At 40.8% G+C, this 19204-nt stretch overlaps 2 protein-coding genes across 3 annotated transcripts in view; one reads left to right on the top strand and one right to left on the bottom strand.

The window, feature by feature from the left end:
* Positions 1-111: 111 nt before the first annotated feature.
* Positions 112-4330, bottom strand: tyr (tyrosinase). The gene is made up of 5 exons (XM_084950449.1): positions 3216-4330; positions 2594-2810; positions 1772-1919; positions 1375-1556; positions 112-1293 (listed from the first exon to the last, which is right to left on the bottom strand). The coding sequence occupies exons 1-5, from the start codon at positions 4041-4043 to the stop codon at positions 1046-1048; spliced, it is 1623 nt and encodes a 540-aa protein (XP_084806575.1). The 5' UTR covers positions 4044-4330; the 3' UTR covers positions 112-1045.
* A 6154-nt stretch (positions 4331-10484) lies between these two features.
* Positions 10485-19204, top strand: part of grm5b (glutamate receptor, metabotropic 5b) — a 79451-nt gene continuing 70731 nt past the window's right edge. The window contains exon 1 of one of the 2 annotated variants that reach the window (XM_084951753.1): positions 10485-10676. The gene's annotated coding sequence lies outside the window, so the exon portion shown is untranslated. Of the gene's footprint in view, positions 10677-13624; positions 13842-19204 lie in introns of those variants that run through there. The other variant, XM_084951754.1, reaches the window with a different exon arrangement.

Raw genomic sequence — 19204 nt, 5'->3', positions numbered from 1 at the left:
ATCATTGAGTGATTTAGTTTTACATTTATTTATAATTGCAACTATACATTTCTAGTCGTAATGACCACTCAAACATCGCACTGCAGTGCAGTAACTGAACAGCCCAGTCAATCAGCATTACATGCAGATTTCTGCCACCATGCTGTAAAATACACAATCTCCTAGTTATTTTTAAAAGTGATTATCAACATTATTGCATAAAAAATAGGCAGCAAATTTGCATCAAGTTAGATTTTTAATGAAGCATGTACAGACTCATGATTCATCTTTGTAAGCACTGTAACAACTACAGTTAATTTGCTTGTGAGAGGATTGCAAGAAAAACTGCACGCTGTCTTTTAGCATCAGTTCAAATACAGTAGAGAGCACATTAGAAATTTAGTCAGTGTTTTCTCTGAAATCATATTTTTAACCACCCAAACTAAACTCACAACAGTGGTTAATGTACATTTTTTACATTTATTGCATTTTTCACAAAACCCCGGAAGTTAAACTACATCAGAAAAACTACTTTGAGCCTTATTTCCTCAAGGAATCCCAAAATAATTTTTCTATTCCGAATGTGTGCCGACTGAATGCAAAACATTTTAAGGTGATCCTCCCAGTGGCAGCTCCCTGCTGTTTGCTCATAGTCTCTTTTTAAATGGTCTCAAATCTTAAAGGTTTGGTTCACCTGTCCCCATCACGCTAATACAAAGGAAGTTGCTTCTTGTTGTCTACCCTAATTAGATTAGACAAATCCTGCAAACCCATGTAAAGTTATTTTTAAAACCTGTAACTGTCTGCATGAACAGCTATGTTGCTAATGTGGCGATTTATCAGTGCTATCACCACTACCCACTTCCTTTCTGTTGATTCCATAGTAGATACCTGCAAGACACTGAGGTGTAAATATGTTTTTTCTTGTTTGGATGAACTGCATTTTCCTTCTTTTAAAAAAGTTGCTTCACTGGCTCATCTGTACATGAATATATTTTAAAAAACATAATCAGATTCTTGTTTTTAATTGGCTTCATAACCATCACAGGGTTGTGCAGTATCTGTGTTACAGAGTGGTCTGATATGAAGATGATCCTTCCTCTGAGCTGCTATGCAGTAATGGCTGTCTCTCCCCGTAGCTTGATGCTCTCTTCTTCCTCTGATTGCGCTTCCATTTCCGTCTTGCAAAAACAATGATTACTGCGATGATTGCAGCAATCAGAGCTCCCAGAATCCCGGCACCCACGAGCCACTGCCAGATCTGTTGTGCCTGCTGGAGGTAGGGGTTCAAGAACTCTTGAACAAACCTCTGACCTATGGTGAGACAGATAGGATAGGACAGTAAAGCTTAAAGAAAAGGCCATTTAGGAGATATGTTTACAGTTATGCACTGACCTGGGTCCAACAGATAGGCATATTCATATCCAAGAGCCTTATTGGACAGGAAATAATCTCCGTTTCTATAAAGAGGCAGGAAGGGAACCATATAATAGCCATCATTGTGACCAATAGGGGCATTGGTGCGTGGGTAGCTGTTTCGTGGAGGCTGGTGGTTCCTGAGCCAGCGCTCATAGATACTAATGAAGAGAAGAAGTGAATAAGAAGAGAAAAGGGACAGAGAGAAAAACTTACATGAAAAAATTGAATATATATCATGATTCTACATGATATGCAACTTTTCATCCTTACATCTTCTCTAGGTCTCGCTACTTTTATCTTTCTCACTGCATTACACCCAGTGTGTGCGGTTTACCTTTTGCCAGTAATATGGGCGTGATAAGTGTTACTATACCTGTCAATGAAAGCATGATGTAGCAGGAATATTGGGTCATTTGCTGAACCCTGTACTGATGACATGGAACCGTTCATGAACATATGCAAGGCGTTGTGCAAGGTGCTCTGGCCTGACACGGCCATACCCGTCTGTGGACTTGCAAAACCTGCAGAAGGTGCATGATACAGGAATGGCAACAATGTTTACACAGGAAGATAACACTCAGGGATGAATTTAGTAGTAAACAGTTTGTAGGTTTATATGAGAAAAGTGTTTGTGCAGAGGAAAACGTGAGCTTGGTGGAAGAAAAATGAGAAGGAACTGAGATATATTACGACTTAAACGTCTTACAGCTCACCTGTGCGACCAAAAAACGTAATTTATTATAATTAATTTCAAAAGTTCTCTGAGACAACGGGGGAATCATTTTCATATTAAATGCATTTGAAGTTTTAACAGAATTGATGTCCTGATGAAAGACTGTCCTCTTTCACACCTCGTTCAAATGCACTTGATATAATTTAATTCAGGACTCCTTCAGCTTGAGGGACAGCCTGTGATTTACAAAAAAACTGGAAGCATGTCTAATGATATAATGTGAGCAGGATGTGTTAAACTCCAACAATAAATACATAAAATAACTAGCAGGTTTTAGTGTCGATGTCTGCATTAGAGTTTGCAATTCCTTGTACACACACTGGTTTGTATCTACCTTTTGTGTTTCCAATGTGCCAGTGCTCATTCACAAGCTTAGTAAGATTAAGATGAACTTTGGTGATTAAACATGAAAGAAGAGCGGACTAACACAAATGTATGTGCGTGTCTGCCTCTCACTCCTACCCTCTAGGACATTTCTAAAGCTCATGTTGGCAAATCGGTCCATGGGTCCTGTCTCGTACTCGGGGAGGCCCACAGCGAACTCCACATCATCTGAATTGGGAAGTCGTTGCACACGATTGGTATCATGGTTGCCGGGATTACGTAACAATGGACCCTCCCTCGTGGCATTACATAATGCTTCTCGGCTGTTATACTCCTCTGACTGGGTGCAGATAACCTATGCAAATGTATAAATGCAAAAGTGTAAACATACATGTTTCTTGGGCTGTTATAGCTCACAAACCTGTGGGCCTCAATAAGGCTTTAATATGGCTTTCTTACAAATAGTATGGATCCTCTGAGCAGCTTTGAGCATTAATAGGCATTAGTGAAAACTAATGGAACTCTCTGAGTATTCAGAACAATGCTGCTTTCAAAAATCACAACTTTAAAATAAAAATCTCTCAAATAGTTGGATTAACAGGATGAACCAACTTAATCCTGTGGGCTTGTTTTTACAAGAAAATGAACTTTCAGTGAGTTAATGTATAAAAACTGTTTAAAGGACCACATATAATCAAATATGGGTATTTCCACTCTAAGACACACTGAAACCCAGGGCATGAGGATCAATTTTTCTTACCTTCCATGATGAGAAGACAGAGGCAGGGCTGATGAGGTTGGGATTAAGGGAGTTGCGTCCACCCATCAAGGCATCGGTACACACGTCACAGGTCTGGGAGTTCCTCCAGTCCCAGTATGGGATGGTGAAATTAAAATCTCCTGTTAGCTTCCTGATCTCATTCTCCCAGTAAAGCAGGAAGACTCTGTGCCAGGGCAGAAATGCTGCAGATTCATGAGCAAAATCGATATCTTGCCATACATTCCCTGGTCCTCCCAGGAGGGCATCTCGGGACACATAGTAGTGCATCCACACAAAAAGGTCATAGGTGTTGATGTCAGAGAACATGGGGTTCTCACCACTTTCTCCCATCTGTGCCCTTGTGCCAGTGGCGATGACATAGTCACGATTGATGGTGTTTTTACCCAGGTTCAGATAGGAGATGAACTTCTGCTGTTCAGCAGTCGACATAGTCAGGATGTTCCTGCGCACTGATTCCCTGTACTCAGCACAGTTTGAACCCCAGTAACCAAACCTACACTCGCCACAGTTAAAACCTCCATAGTTTCCAGCACAGCGGCACGTCCGGTTGAAGAAAGTTAAAGGCCAACGCTCTCTGTCATCGATCCCACTGTGAGGGTACTGGGGTCCATGTGGCTCGTCTGAAATCACCACGTCTGTGCAGAAACCGCGGCCTGACAGGGCACCGCAGGCTGAGCCATCGCCATCCCACAATGGACAGCACTCTTTGGTCCGCAGTCCTTCTGAAGTGGCACAAGGGCGAGGAAACTGGCTTAAACAAGCCCCAATCAGCTGTAAGAAAACTAAAGACATACACAGTCTTCTCATGGTGAAAAGTCAAAGGCACTCCACTCAGGGGGAATATAAATTCTTGTTAAAAGTTTCAGAACCTCTTGTCCTCACAGAAGGTTAGGGAGAGCAAAAAGCAGCACCAGCAAATAGATTCACTTACAAAAAGTTACTTCCAGTTAAGCAGAGAAATACAGGATCACACATTTCCAACTTTTGCTGTTTCCCCCCCCCTTTTTTCTGTTTTGTAATATCTACTCCTCTAACCTACCATCTAACTAGCTACCAAACCTCCCTCAACCCTTACACTCATACACCCAGCCAACAGCCCCTTGTTCTCTGCCTACTCATTGAGCTGTTTTAGGGGGCTGTCCTCTGAAAAGTGTGTGATCTCACGCAGCATCACATGCTCAGGATAATATTCTTATTTCACTGTGTCTAGAGACCAGCTGACCTCTACTCCACTTCACCTCGGGCAGAAATGTCTGCTGTGTGTGTGTGTGTGTGTGTGTGTGTGTGTGTGTGTGTGTGTGTGTGTGTGTGTGTGTGTGTGTGTGTACAGTACTCCCCTCCCTTGGGCAAAGCCCCTCCAGGAATTTATGCATGATCAGATGTGCTACAGAAACGTGTGACAGAAAGGAGCAGAAGTTGAGGAGGTGGGAGAGTGATACCGGACAGTGTATTAATGAAAGCCAGGCTTGAATTTAAATATTAAGACAGTGTGTTAGGGTGGGATGAGTTTGTGCTTCTACTTGGTCTTTTTATGATGTTAAACAAAGCAAAAGTTTAATCTGCTACCTTCAGCGATTATGTTTAGTACTGTCTCAGAATATCTCAGAATATGTGCCCTAATAAAATGGGTACTATTAAAGTTTAATATATTAAACATGACATTTTATTCAATCTGCCATGTTATACCATGACACATCAAACCTCTTTTAGAAAAGGTTCGATTGAGCTTCACTATAATTTGACAAAATAATATAACGGTGTCTGTCGCAGAAGGTGTTTTAAACTCTTTTAACTCATAATGAAGAATGGGGGGGGGAATGATTTCCTTTACAGACCATTATGAGATAAAGGTCATAGGATTAAACATAATCATAAGTGTACTTTGTGGTGGTTAAATACTTCCACACACTGATGTGGCAGGTAGAGCAGTAACATTAAGGACTATGTTGACATTTCAACCTACATTAAAGCCAACACTAATGCTGAGGAAATAGACTAATTCTACCCTTTATTTTTAAATAAAGCATATGAATAATATTTTTTTCTAATATATAAAGATCTCTGTGACTGGAATTTTAGTTCAGATGCATGCAGGCTGCATAAGAGTCATGTGTGATATTTCATGTTGACCTAATTTCATGCCCCATCAATAAGAGTGAAAGGGGTGAATTGTTTTTCTGTTGCACAAATATACAGGTTATTACTGACACTGAAAACACTAGTTCATCCACATGGAATCATGAATGAAACATTTAATGCTGCTGCTGTTTAACAGCAATCATGTTGAAAACTCAACCTTTTAGTCCAAAAGAGGAAGAAGTACAGTAAAATTGTTACAGTTGCTTTGCTTTTCAAGTCTTTAATTGCAAATGAGATGGAAGAGTGAATAGATATGAAGTTGTAGTCATACTTTCCACCAAATGATTAAGATGCTTTCTGTAATAAATATAGTGTATTAATTGTTAATATATTGACAGTGTATTAATAGTATGTAGAAGACGTTTATAGCTGATAAAATACACTTAAAGGCTAATTGCATAAGAAGTGAAATGTAATAATGGGTCTTTGTCAGTATAGCCTCACGGTACACACCACATGGTACATCGTGACGATCAGCTGTACGTGGAAACTTCCAGGAGGAGAAAGAGAGAGATTTTTTCTCCACAGGTTCCGTTCAGACTGGTACAGTACTCAGGGCAGAAAGTCATCTGCGCAAGCTTTAGGATCACAAGCCGGTCACATGCTACCGTAGCCAGGCACGGGATGCAGCTTATCTCGCCGCAGGAGCGCAGTGGAGCGCACAGGAATGACCATCACAGGATAAACCTGCCCGCAGGGCTCCTCTGAGAGAGACAAGGGCACACACAGAGTGTTTGAAAAATTACTTTTATTTGAACTTACCAAGAATTTAACCTGAAATTACAATAGTAGGCTTCAGTAACTCCTGAATAACTCGGAAACCACGTGACGTCGAGTAACGGTTTCGGATTGAGACGTTCCCATAAAACTTTTTTTTCTGTTTCATCCAGACACAAGAGGGCAGCATGAGCCATTTGAAGATAGACCACCAGGGAAGTTGCCTGTCACAGCACGATTACTGCACGCAGTCAGAGTCCTCCTCATCATGCGTAATGAGATAACAGAGGAGGTAGATGACGGCTGATTTGTCTAGCTGGAGGGGATTCTTACAGTTGTTTTACGTTTGACATCTCACAAAACTCCCGCAGGCTTTTAAAAGCCAACCTGTACAAAACTGACCTCCACAGATCAAAGAGGAAACTGTCTTTTTTTCTTTTCTTTTAAAGACATCTAATGTGCACTTGAAAATCTGTAAAAAGGAAGAAAAGAAAATCACAAAAAGAATTTCAGCTCAGTCTTGAAAACAGACCTAACTGTACCTGTCGCATCCCATCTGTGTGTGTGTGCGTGCTTGTGCAGAAGAGCTATTCTTTTCATAAACTATGAGCTCAAGCTTCTAATCTTTATCCAGAAACAGTTTCTATAAATGAAACCTTAAGTTGTGGAGCACCCCCCCCCCCCCCCCCCCCTCCTTTTACTTGTCTTCCTTTTTAAAATGTGATATATTTTCCCTGCGATTTTACAAAGTTTTATTTTATTTCTGCAGGGCAAAGCTAACACAGAGCTGCAGTCTCCCCAATCTCTGTGCCATCCCTGTTATCACAGCGTCCTGGTAGTCAGAGACACTGTGACAGCTTGTCAACCTGTGCTGACAGTTTACATCGACACTGAGGCTGCTTTTCAGAATGTACGCACCCAGTATCTGGAACAGCCTGCCTGCAGACTTGAGAGCAACCTCCCTGAAATCTTTTAAAATTTAAATTTACATTTCCCTGGATATATTATAAAAAATATACACACCATTTTGATTTATTGCATTACCAAACCCACAGTGGCTGCAGTGAGTTTTTTCTAAATAGATCTGCCAATGATGTGAGACTTTTTCTTTCTTACTGGTTTTTCACTTGTTTCAACTCTTTTGCAGAACTTCTCCACGATGTGTAAAGTACGTGGACAGTTCTGTCTTTTGTGCTTTATGTGCTTGATGACAAATCTGCAGTCTACTTAAGTGATATTAAAACCCACTCTCCACTTGTTCAATGAAACAGCAGCCACATTACATGTTTCATAACTGACGTCCTCATTTCTCTTTTGGCATTGTGCAATTTGTAGGGTTTTTTTTATCCTCTATTTGTCCTACTTAGAGTGGGAATATCACAGAGAAGTGACAACCCTGTAAATCAGCTATGTGTCTATGGCAACCACGGGTATCCACTGTTATTTTGAAATGCCATTGAATAATTGATTTTCCGACTGTGACTGTGAGTCTGTTGTGCTTGTGATTTGCGGAGGAGTGTCGTTAAAAAGACTTTTACCCTATAGATGTTATATGTGTCTGATGCACAGTATTACACACTGATTACACAAACGCACATACAGAGTGCAGGTGTGTTTTGCAGGGTGAATTTTTCTTGGGATGATTAATTTGTCACTCCAGTTATATTTTCTGTCCGCTCTGTGCACCCACAAACTCTGTTGAACAGTATCAGGGTCAATGATGGATGGTCAATTTGGTAAACTAAATCCGTTGGGCATCTTTCTTCGCCTTTAGACAATAATTCTGATGGCAAAAGAACCAAACGGGACAGGCAAAAAAAAAAAAGAAAAAAAAAAAGAACAGTATCAGGGTCAGAAAAATGCTCCAGATGATTCAGTGGATGATTTTTCTCCATCATATCATTCAGTCCAGTTCTCCATCATTTGACACAGTTCATCCTAACACATGTCATTGATTTGTCTCAGCTTCATCAATATTAATTCACTTATTGATCCAATCTTGCATCAACAGGTTTTTAGTGTCTCTGCGAGTGATTAACGACTTTAATCTCTCTCCATGTGTGCGTGCGCGTGTGAAGGAAAGATTAGTTGGCATCAAATGAGACAAGCTGAACTGATCAATTAGATACTTGTTGATTTTCTATTTTACTATAAAAGTGAAGGGTTGCTATGGAAATGGCATCTGAGATCTGCCATCCATACAATTAAGCGTGAGATCCAGTGTTCATTTATCTTGAACAGGTCTGTTAACCTATTGAGGTGACCCTAACATTAACCTTATGAAATCAGAATATCGACACATCTGGTATGTGTGTGCCCAGAGTTCATTAAATTTAACATTTTACATCAAAATTGGAAATTTTGAATCCAATATCTTGTATCTTGGGACATTTTTTTGAGTGTGCTTGATTTTAATTGAGTGCTACCTGAGGCATTGGATATTTTTGTTTTTGTCCCATTGTGCACAGAGATTTCCCCAAATTCTCTGAAATTATTTAAAATATTACGTACTGTCGATGATTTGACGAATAAAGTATTTGCATTCTGAAATGGTTCCACAATTTGCAATCAGTTTATGAGGGTTTTTTTTTTTTTTTAGAGATTGGTGAACTGTTGTCCATATTTACTTCTGAGAAACTCTCTAAGATGCTCTCTCTATACACAGTCATGTTACTGACCTGTTGCTAATTAACCTAACTAGTTGCAAAACCTTTCCCCAACTGTTTCTTTTGTTGTCCCAATCCTAACTTTTTTGAGACATGTTGCTTCCATCAAATTCAAAATGAGCTCATATTTTTCCTTAAATTATACATTTTCTCAGTTTATACATTTGCCTGTTGTTGATAAAATAAGGGTTTATGATATTTGCAAACCATTCTATTCTCTTTTTATTTACATTTTTACACAGCATCCCAATGTTTTCACAACTGGAACTGTGCACACTGGTATCAATGCAGTCATTAGTAACTGGAAAATGTATGACACATCTGGTATGATTGAAAAAGGAGCAAATGTTGGACCTCAATTGCAAATTGTTATCATTAAAGAAGTTTACTAAGTGGCAATTGTATACAGCAAAACCTATTAGACACCTGCTTGGCTAATTGAATTACAGCCTGACATCCACATTTAAGAACCCAATACAAGACTAAAAAAAAGAAGAAAGAAATGTGACATCATCCATTTTTATTTTTAGTGACAGATTTGATTTTCTTGGTCATGCATAGATATTCTGCCAGAAACCATTTAACTAGGTGCAGCAGAACCTTCCCCAAACTGCAACCTCTCACCCAGTTCACTGGTCCTCAGCTGCCCATCATCATTCTGGTCTGCACCTGCATCTATAAATATTATTTACACATTTGGGGTTTTGGTCCTTGTGCACGTATAAATGCCATCTGTCTATGCCAAATATGGCCTCACATCAGAACACTCCTACCTTTGTGTTTTGTTCTTGAACATTAGCCATAAAGGTTGAATTCATGCTGAGTCCTTTTCCCCATTCAGAAGCCTGCACTTACTCATCTGTTTTTAATACAAGCTTGCACAGAAAATTGTGTTTTGTGTCATTTTTATAAGGGAGGGCAAACACCACATCTGCTGCACTGCTCTTCCTGTACCTGCTACTGCTGCAACTGTGAAGTCTCACAGACTTGTTTCTCACATATTCAGGCAATTTCTTATCATTTGTAAGCCATGCTGCATCTGTTGCATTGCTCACAGGTACCTCCACTTTTAAAGGTAGCCTACTTCACTTGATTCATTAGATTAAGCACACATTTTCCCAACTTGAAAATAGAAACATTGTAGTAGATAAAGACACCATGCAGTTTTTAAACATTTCTACAGTGCTGGACAGCCTTGTAGAAGCTTTGAATAAACGATATATTCACTAGTGTCAATGGAAGTTTGCATTCGAGTCTTGAGGCAGTTGTCACTTATGGGGAGTTTTACCCATTTTATGACCCTTGGAAGACTACAAACACACATAGATAATGTGAGAGTCTGTTCATGCGTGCATGTGAACTCTTATGTTTTCCTGTCAGCCGATGTGCTCACGTCAAAGCAAGCTTAGAAGGGTGAGGAGGAAGTGAGAGATAAAAGTCAGTAAGGCTATCACTGCAACATCTAAAGCCTGTCCAGCCTGCATGTGTGTGTGTGCATGCTTGCGTGTATGTCTATGTGCTTTTAATGGTCTACTAATCCCAAATGCATTTGGCTGGCAAACTAATCCAATGCTTGTCTAGCCAAGCTCTAAAACCCACTTCTATCCCACACTGCCATCTCCCTGCCTCTCCCCTCGATCCCTGCTTCTCTCTATCAACATCTATCTCCAGATGGTATCTTGGAGGTAGGTGTGATAGAGAAAGCGGGAGAGACAGACAGACAGAGAAAGAGAGGGCGGATGACCTCAACGGAGCCTCCTCATTGGAGCGCGTGGCGCGCTAGAGAGAGAGAGAGGAGAGGGGGTTCATTTGTTGCCATAGTGAAAAAGTAGATTAACCACCGCGAGCACAGTGCCCTGACGGACTCGTGAGGGATGCTGTGTTTCTCTGGGAACATACACCTGTCCCGCAAGCAAAGGTAGGCTACAACTTCTCTTCTTCTCCTTTCGTGGACAGAGTCAGACATAGTGGCACGAGGACGGCCTGGATTACCTCATGAATTCTCGTTTTTTCTCCCTAAACCACACGACTTTTGCGTTTCAAAGTGCGAGGAGACGCTTCCTCAAACGACCGGCTTTCACACTAATAGGCCCATTTATGAGAGGAAAGCCAACACGAAAAGAACAGCAAACCTGTCTTTTATGTGAGAAAGAAAGAGCCACATTATCAGATGTATTTATTTATTGTTATTGTATTACCTACAAGCATATATTGATGAAATCATAAAATTGGGTTTTATTTTCTATAATTTATTGAATCGAGATATTTAAAAGGACTCGCAAACTTAATTTAAATTCAAAGATGCCATTACAAATGCAAAACTAGGTTTTCTTTCTAAAGCTAAAATTAGTTAATGGCAGTATCTGTGTTAAAGCCTGTGCCCAGAGACATTTGCAGGAGAGCGCGATGTTTCTATTACATTTGTATTGATTTATTTCTAATTTTTAAATCTTTAATGATTTGATCTCCGTGGGTCTTTTAGGTGGACGCCAGCCAAAGCAGTAGGTTAATGGCTCTTTACTCATCTGACCGCTATGAAACTTCAAATGCTATCGATCTCATCCATAGTGCCGTCGTCTCAGCCCACAGTGTCACCTCTGAAGTCTGTTTGATCAGAGAGGAGACAGACTCTCATAGTCTAGCCCATCATCTTCTTCCTACATTATGAGGCAGTGCAGCTCACGGGGCAAAGCAACCCAACCGGGGATTTTGTGTTGCCTACTTTTACTCTACAGTATCCGGATCAAATTTTTGTTTGTAGCTGGGCAATTAGAGATGCGTGGGAGTGAAGGAATTAAGAACGAAAATAGCGACACACGGAGAAAACACGTAGGCTACATGCGACATAGGAAGTTAGACAGTGGGCTCACAAAATCAGTAAGCTCCATCATCGCACTGATCAGTGTTGTACTCGTGGATTTCACTCGGTCACGTCCTCTCCATTGCGGGATGCGCGCTTTGGTGAGAACAAAGTTGGACAGTGTAATTTAAGTTTTAAAGAAAAAAGTGTGTGTGTGTGTGGGGGGGGGGTCAACTCTTCTTTGATCTGCTGAATTACACTCAAACCTGAGTTTTTTGAGTTTTCCTCTCTAGAGTGTTACAGTATCTCAGTAACTTTAGGCATTTTGTAACTGCTTATTTTGAAGGTGAGGCTGGACTGAACATCCACTGTCACCTGTAAAGGTTGTTGGTGGCGTGTGTGTGTTAGGGAAGGAAGAAGCTGGACTCAATCAGTTGCCACAGAGGAAATAAAACAAATTTTTTAATGCACTGTTTTATACTTTCATACTGAGCTCACTGAACGCTGCTGTAGTAACAAGAGACATTTGATTGATTTATTCTGGTTTAATTCTGGAATTGTGAGAAGAATGTTGAATGCTCACGACAGAAATAATCAGTGTCTATCTTTGGACATTTCAACTTTAAAACTGAACTCTGAGGACCTCAAAGGTGCTCAAACAATACATTGTTGGGTAATTTTGCTTATTATTCATAATATTACTTAGCGCTTCTAAACCAATAGATAAGAGAACACAGAAAGGATCTCTTTGGGAGTGTCCAATAGAGTTTACTGAATGCTTTAAAAATGAATCAAAACAACACAATGTATGGAGCAGGAGAATGCCCAATGGATGGATGTTAAAATGAAACATACCTGAACAAAACTGTCATTAGCAAAATTAGTTCAGATCTTTTGGGCGTCCATGATTTGGGCTTGTTCCAGAGTATCCCAAAGATCATGGACGGATCTGGGGAGTTTTCATTGTCCTGTTCCTGATTTTTCCCTAGCGGTTTTTGCAGTTTCTCCAAGCATATTATCCTGCTTGGGGAGACTGATGCAACATAACCAATTCTGTTTTATTCCAGCTCAGAGGAGGCTTGTTTTTGGTGGGATATAGCGTTCATGCCTTGCTATGGTTACACAGGGGCATTGCTTGTGTTTTAACAGAGCTTTGCTTGTTAATCTAGGAAATTTCCCACGTTACCAAAGTGTGCTACGCCCGTCAGGTACAGTACAAACCGTTCATATTTTCAATCATCCAGGGCTTGATTTGTTCCCATTCCAGCTGGAATAGCATGGACCAGGACCACTCTGCATCAAAGCTGGGCACATGCCAGATCCACTATGTTAAAGCAACAACAAGAAAATAGTGATCAGAGACAGTCTTAGCGACAGTTTTACAACCATAACATAACATTTCAGGTTGTGAAAATGTTGTGTGCAAATATGCACAAACCTCTTATTTGGAGGACACCCCCCACCACACACACACACACACACACACACACACACACACACACACACACACACACACGCACACACACACTTTGGCCACTGGTGGACTCCATAAAGCTAAAGGCATTCAAAAAATACTACCCTGTGATGTAAATGGATTAGCCTAACAGTTGTAGGGTATTGTCTTACATGAGAATGAAATAAAACTATAAAGCTTTGCAGATAAACCCCGAAACTCGAAGGATTACTCTACCGTCTACAGTACAGCTGTACAGTATGTCTATTATTCACAGCAAGACTTTTGCGATTTGTCTTCATTTTCTCCACATCAGGTCAATGGGAGGAGGGGGCAGGATGATGTGGTAAGATGGATGAAGTGAAGAAAAAACATGAGAAAAAGAAAGTGAATGACCCATGGGCACGCTGTCTCAATCATAAACAGCAAAGGGATGGGAGGGGGGAAAGAAAAGTGGAGGGAAATGGGGAAGTGGGTGTTTAAGTGCAATTGGATATAGGGAAAACTGCAGAAAAAATGGTGGCTACATTTGCAACGATGGAGAGCAGGAGGGGGCAAAGAAAGTGGGGTCTGCGGAGGATGAGATACGGGGAGAGAGGCTGAGAAGAGGGAGGAAAAGGGGGCGGGATGAAGAAGAGGTGTTTGGAGAGAGGCTCAGGTGTGCGTGACTGGAAAACGGAGGAAGCTCGGAAGCTGCACAGCGACCAGAGGCAGCTTGACATTGGACTCCACATTATTAGCCGCGTCTTTGCTCCACGGTAGGAACTTGCACACCGGTTATCAAACGGGACCGTGCCAGTGCTGTCGGAGGGGCACGTAGGCTCCTATAGGTAAGGCTTGATATCCAGTTTTTGCATGCACATAGCCTGTATTCTGCTCAGACTCATATTGTCGCACTTTGTTATAACCCACTGTTCTTGCAGTATTCCTGAATGGACTTGCAATTACACGTGGCTTACTTATCCTTGAATTACACGGGTTCGCTGTAACCTAGTTAAAGAAAGCAGCCAATTGCGCTGATGTATAGGAGAAGCAGGCATGCCACTGAGACAGAGGACGGCCAGAGAGGCGGTTTTCACCGGCGCGTGTTGTAGCTGTGCTCATTTCAGACCGTGTCTCTTTCATGTTTCACACCTTTCGATCTCTTTTTCGGATCTGTGCAGATGATGGACTCTCTCTCTCCCCCCCTCTCTCTTTTTCCCCCTCTTCTTGCGGTTAACGGATGCAGCGCTGCGCCAGTCGATGTTGTTGTCTCTGGATTTGATTTCTCCTTGGAGAGACTCAGTTTGAGCAGACGCTGTACGTGCCTGTCAGCGATTAAGCACTTGCAAAGCGTCACATCATTCAATAAATTACTTTAAATTGATGGTACAGGAAGACCAACGAAACCACAAAGGATTAAAAAGGACATAAATAAATAAATAAATGCACCTGGCTGAAAACTGCCGATAGTCTTACTACTAATGGAGACTGCGAGTCCCAGATAAGTGCTGTAAGGTCACATCTTGTTTTGGGGGAGTTGTGCAGGCGCCTTGTCTCATGTGGCTGCAGCGGTTTAAGTCTTTACTGACTAAGCCTTGTTGGCGTGACGCTGCATGTGTGATATTTGTATCCCATTCATACCGGGAGCTTTTTGGTGATCCGTCCTCAAAGGCAGGCCTGCACTATACCTATTAGCTATAAAATGCCCATATAAGCTATGTCACTGTGGTGCACTGGAGTTATAGAGGTTTAATGCTGTTTAGTGGTTCTTTTACTTAGTGGGTGTACTGGATGTTGCAGACAGGTGAAACGTAAAATCAAAGAGTGTTTGTGTCTCCAAGCCTTGGCGCTTTTCTTCATCACTCATCTGTGGCACTGAGATGATTCTAGAGACAAGGCAGCAATTACAAAAATAAATCTTTAGTCTTCTTAAAACCTGCAGATGCACATTGTGTCAAAGGGTTTGTGCAGAAAAAACTAAAAAAAAGCAACAGCAACAATAATGACCATCTCTTTAGCTGGGAATAGGAGGCACATGGAGAGAACCATTGTTACAAGCCCAATCAGCAAAAGCCTTCCCTGCATAAGTGAATGTGCACACAACACAGAAAAGCAATATGACCCATTTCAGATACCAGCAAGTAATTTGAAAAAACACCATTATGCCAGATCATTTTGCCCGTCCATATCTGTTGACAGTTTATGTTTCATGTTATTATTTTATGTGGTATGTTGCAGTATAGTATTGCAGCTCCTGTTTCTCTCGGTTGTATAAAAACACCTTGCGAGCATTGAAGTAATTCTTTATTAATGTCAGGATTACGTCTGATGAACATTTTGTTTTTCATACAAAATGATTCAAATTAAAGACTTCTGATAACATTTCAGACTTAAATGTCATGTTTACTCAAACCTTTTATAAAGGCTGCAAACACCCCAAAAATATTCTCCTCAAAATGTTTTACAGGGGGATATTTTGAGAGAACCTGTCAAATATTAGTTTTCTTTGACCACCAATGTACTCAGAGAAAAGGCAACAAAACATCTTTTGTGTAGATATCCATTTATCTTGACACATGTCACATGACACATGTCAAAACTTGTATGCCGTTAAATGAGCACGCTGGAGAAATAGGGTATGTGGGTAAACGCACATCCATTTGTATTTGGCACACTTCATTTGACATGATATGTGTCTCTCTGTGGGATCGTGTGTTGTTAATAATGGCGGTGAGCTTACTGATGTACATCTGTCTTAGGATGCTTTCTTCTTCTCCCCTCATTTAACCTGTCAGAATGTGCAGTCAGTGGAGAGCTTTTACAGTCAAACGCAAACTGCTCAGATGATGGAAAGCACAACTATAATCTGTTCTGAAAACTCCAGACATCGCCCCCTCACCCCATCATTAAATGCAAACACAAACGTCTGTGCGTCATATACAGGACAAGATAAAGAGAATAAATGCATTTGTCTACAAGCCATGCGTCTAAATTTAGTGTAATTCTTAACGCCCCTGTTTAATACGCAGTAAATTAAATGCTTTCTCAACACATAATGCAGTATGCGAGGCGGGGAGGGGGAGGGAGAGTGTTTGTTACTGCCTGTGTTGTGTGTTTCTGTCTGTGTAAAAGTTGATTTGGATGGTTTTATAATGCCCGTGTGCATAGTTTGGATGGAGCTAGAGATATAAATGCCTAATGGCGTGAGCAAGATGTTTGTTTAGGGAATAAGGATTTGACTTTCTTTTCAGTTCGGCCAACAAGAGAATGATACGGGGGGAGGGACAGACAGACACAGTGTATCTGTCTGACTGAGTGTGCAATGCAGAAGCAGTGGATCGTTCAAGGGAGGGAGAGAAATGATGAAATGAACGTGGTGAAGCGGTTTTGGTGTGGGGGTAATGTGTGTCTGCTGTGCAGTGAAATTCTAGGGAGAGATTCTTCTGTGAGGATTCTTCATCTTCATCTTTGTATTAACGTGTAAGTAGAAAGACAAAAGAGGAGGCCAAGAAAGAGACAGAGTTGCGTCACTGATGGAGAGGGAGCGCATGTGAGACAGAGCAGAGTTTTGTTTGATTTGTTCATTACTGGAGCAGCAGTTAGCCCTGTTGCCATCCTGACACTGTCACGTTAATTACGTACAGAGAGACTCTGTCCCCTGGTGCCTCTTTTTTTAATCGTTCATGCCTTCTTCTTCTATCCCCTACTCTGTCTCTGTCTTCCTCTACCTTCTTCAGCATACACTCTGTTTCTTCCTCCTCATTTCCTCTTCTTGCAGTGTTCCTCCATCTGCCTTTTTTGTTCGCTCGTTTTCTCTCTCTTCCCCCAAACAGCAGTCTGCTAACCGCCCGACATCCCTGCCATGACCTTGATCCTGTTTTGCATAAGCAGTGGATGCCATCCTCTGCTGAACTGTCCCAGCTCCCCTGCTGTTTACGGTCAATTAAATTTCTCAGTTGCAGTGAAGGAAAGTATTTGTGCAGCTTCGGGGTTAGGCAAATTACAAGTCTTACCCATTAATGCAGAGGGATGGCTACTTGAAAGTTTACCCAAAGGATGAAACTGATGCCCCCGCACTTGGCTGACTGTTAAACACAGGGTGCTTGGTGTACATCGCTTAGCTAGATATGTCCCATATGCTGTTTTGAATCATCCACTTAGTAGCTGACTTGCCCACGTCTTGCAAATAGGGATTCTTTACTGTTGCCTAAACTCTGCACTTCATTAAAGGAATCCTTTCTATAATTTGTAATAACAAGACACATGGAGTACTCAGCGTTCTTTGCCAGAACAAAAGGAATACAAAATACCCCTGAAAGCACTGCTTTTTTGCCAGAAGGATGTATAGCAGTCTTGGTACGGTTCGAAAACAATTTAAATTGTAATGATAAAAACACAGTGGGGGCTTAGTTTAGAGAGAACACCCAAAATTTACAATTAGAGTAATACCATTAAAGCAGCAAGAGAATTAGCTATAACATGCCCTCAAATTTGATTTGGAGAGAGTCGGGGGGCAGACACTTGAGGATTGACTTGTGGTATGCCATGTTAATGGTTTTACTTGGTACTCATCATTGGTTTCAAACAGTGCTGCTAATCTTCAAGGACCAAAAACATAAAAAGGAATTAAAGAGAAAAAAGGGACCTCTAATGGGTTTATGTGCACTTGTTGGCATTGTGGTTGTTGTGCACTGTGTAAAACACCTCACAGCAGCTGTGAGGTGTGACACAGCTGCTGGCAAATGCAATAATCAATATTTTGATTTTATTTGCACAATTTTCATTTATATTAGCGACTAAATGATTAGAATTACAAAAAGTGAGGTAGAAAATACAAACTTAGTTGCTAATGTCCTGTTTTCTGGACTTTCCCAACAATAGCTGGAAAAAAGCACAACATCACTTAATAGGTGTCATTCAAAAAATGCACTATTCAATCTGAGCTCTAGGGCGCCGAGACAGTACTTGCATGTTCAGTGCTGTGAAAATTTGACCCCTTCCTGATTTCTCACGTTTTTGCTTATCTCACTTATATATTTCAGATCATCAACCTAATTTTAATATTAGACAAAGATAACCAGAGTAAATACAAAATACAGTAAATCATGATTCACCTGGCTCTGTGTAAAAAAAAAAAAAAAAAAAGTAATTGTCTCCCTATGTTAAATCGTAATTACATACCTTGGAAAGTTCAAATTCACAAGCCACACCAAGGCTTTTCCAGGCATCTGTTGGTCTGGAAAGGGTTACAAAGCCATTTCTAAGGCTGAATACTAACTTAACATAACCATAGTGGGAGCTGTTATCCAAAATTGGAAGAAACTTGGAATAGTGGCGAGCCTTCCCAGGAGTGCCTGGATAACCAACATTACTCCCATAACTCATGAAGGAGGTCACAAAAGAACCCAGAACAACATCTAAAGAACTACAGGCCTCACTTGCTTAGGTTAAGGTCAGACTTATGGTTTAATAATAAGAAAGACATCGGATAAAATGGCATCCATGGACGAGTTCCAAGGAGAAAACCATTGCTGACCAAGAAGAGCACAAAGGCTCGACTCACATTTATCAAATAACATCTTGAAGATCTCCAACACCTTTGTGAAAATATTCTGTGGACTGACGAGACAAAAACTGAACTTTTCTGAAGGTTTAAGTCCTGTTACATCTGGATAAAACTAAAATCATTTAATAAAAGAATACCATACCAGCTGTCAAAGATGGTGGGAGTAGTGTGATGGTCTGGGCCTGCTTTGCTGCTTCAAGATCCAGACAACAAGCCATAATTATGCTCTCTACCAGAAAACCCTGAAGAAGAATGTCTGCGTTATGTAGCAGAACATGGATCTAAAATATACGACCAAGTCCACCCTTCATTGGGTAACGCCCCCCCAAACATAACAAAGATTTTTGAGTCCAGACTTAAATCAGCTTGAGATGGTTTGGCATAACCTTAAACACGCTCTTCATGCCTGCCTTAGTTTTTAGGTTTAGAGGGCAATTACTTTTTGATATGGCTGTAGGTAGCTTTGGATGGCTTATTCCTTTTAATAAATTCAATCGTATATGTTACAAAGAAATGGTGCTGTCGTAAAGCAAAGAAATGTGTCGGCAAAGCTCCTTGGCCTAACCATTGTTATTTAGTGAAGTATGGCAAGTGTGGAGTAATGTATGTGTAATGTGTTTGCCAGTAAGAAGACTGTAAAACTGC

The sequence above is a fragment of the Perissodus microlepis genome, chromosome 14 (genome assembly GCF_051167445.1).
Source record: "Perissodus microlepis isolate ML-2025 ecotype Zambia chromosome 14, ASM5116744v1, whole genome shotgun sequence".
Classification (NCBI taxonomy): domain Eukaryota; kingdom Metazoa; phylum Chordata; class Actinopteri; order Cichliformes; family Cichlidae; genus Perissodus; species Perissodus microlepis.
This window is presented reverse-complemented; position numbering and strand designations above follow the sequence as displayed.

Excerpts from the sequence above, each read along its gene's own strand:
- tyr (XM_084950449.1), bottom strand. The coding sequence starts at position 4,043 with ATGAGAAGACTGTGTATGTCTTTAGTTTTCTTACAGCTGATTGGGGCT. Across the intron at positions 1,557-1,771 it reads CATCATGCTTTCATTGACAG|TATCTATGAGCGCTGGCTCA; the intron begins GTATAGTAACAC and ends TCTCTTCATTAG. Across the intron at positions 1,294-1,374 it reads TGCCTATCTGTTGGACCCAG|GTCAGAGGTTTGTTCAAGAG; the intron begins GTCAGTGCATAA and ends GTCTCACCATAG.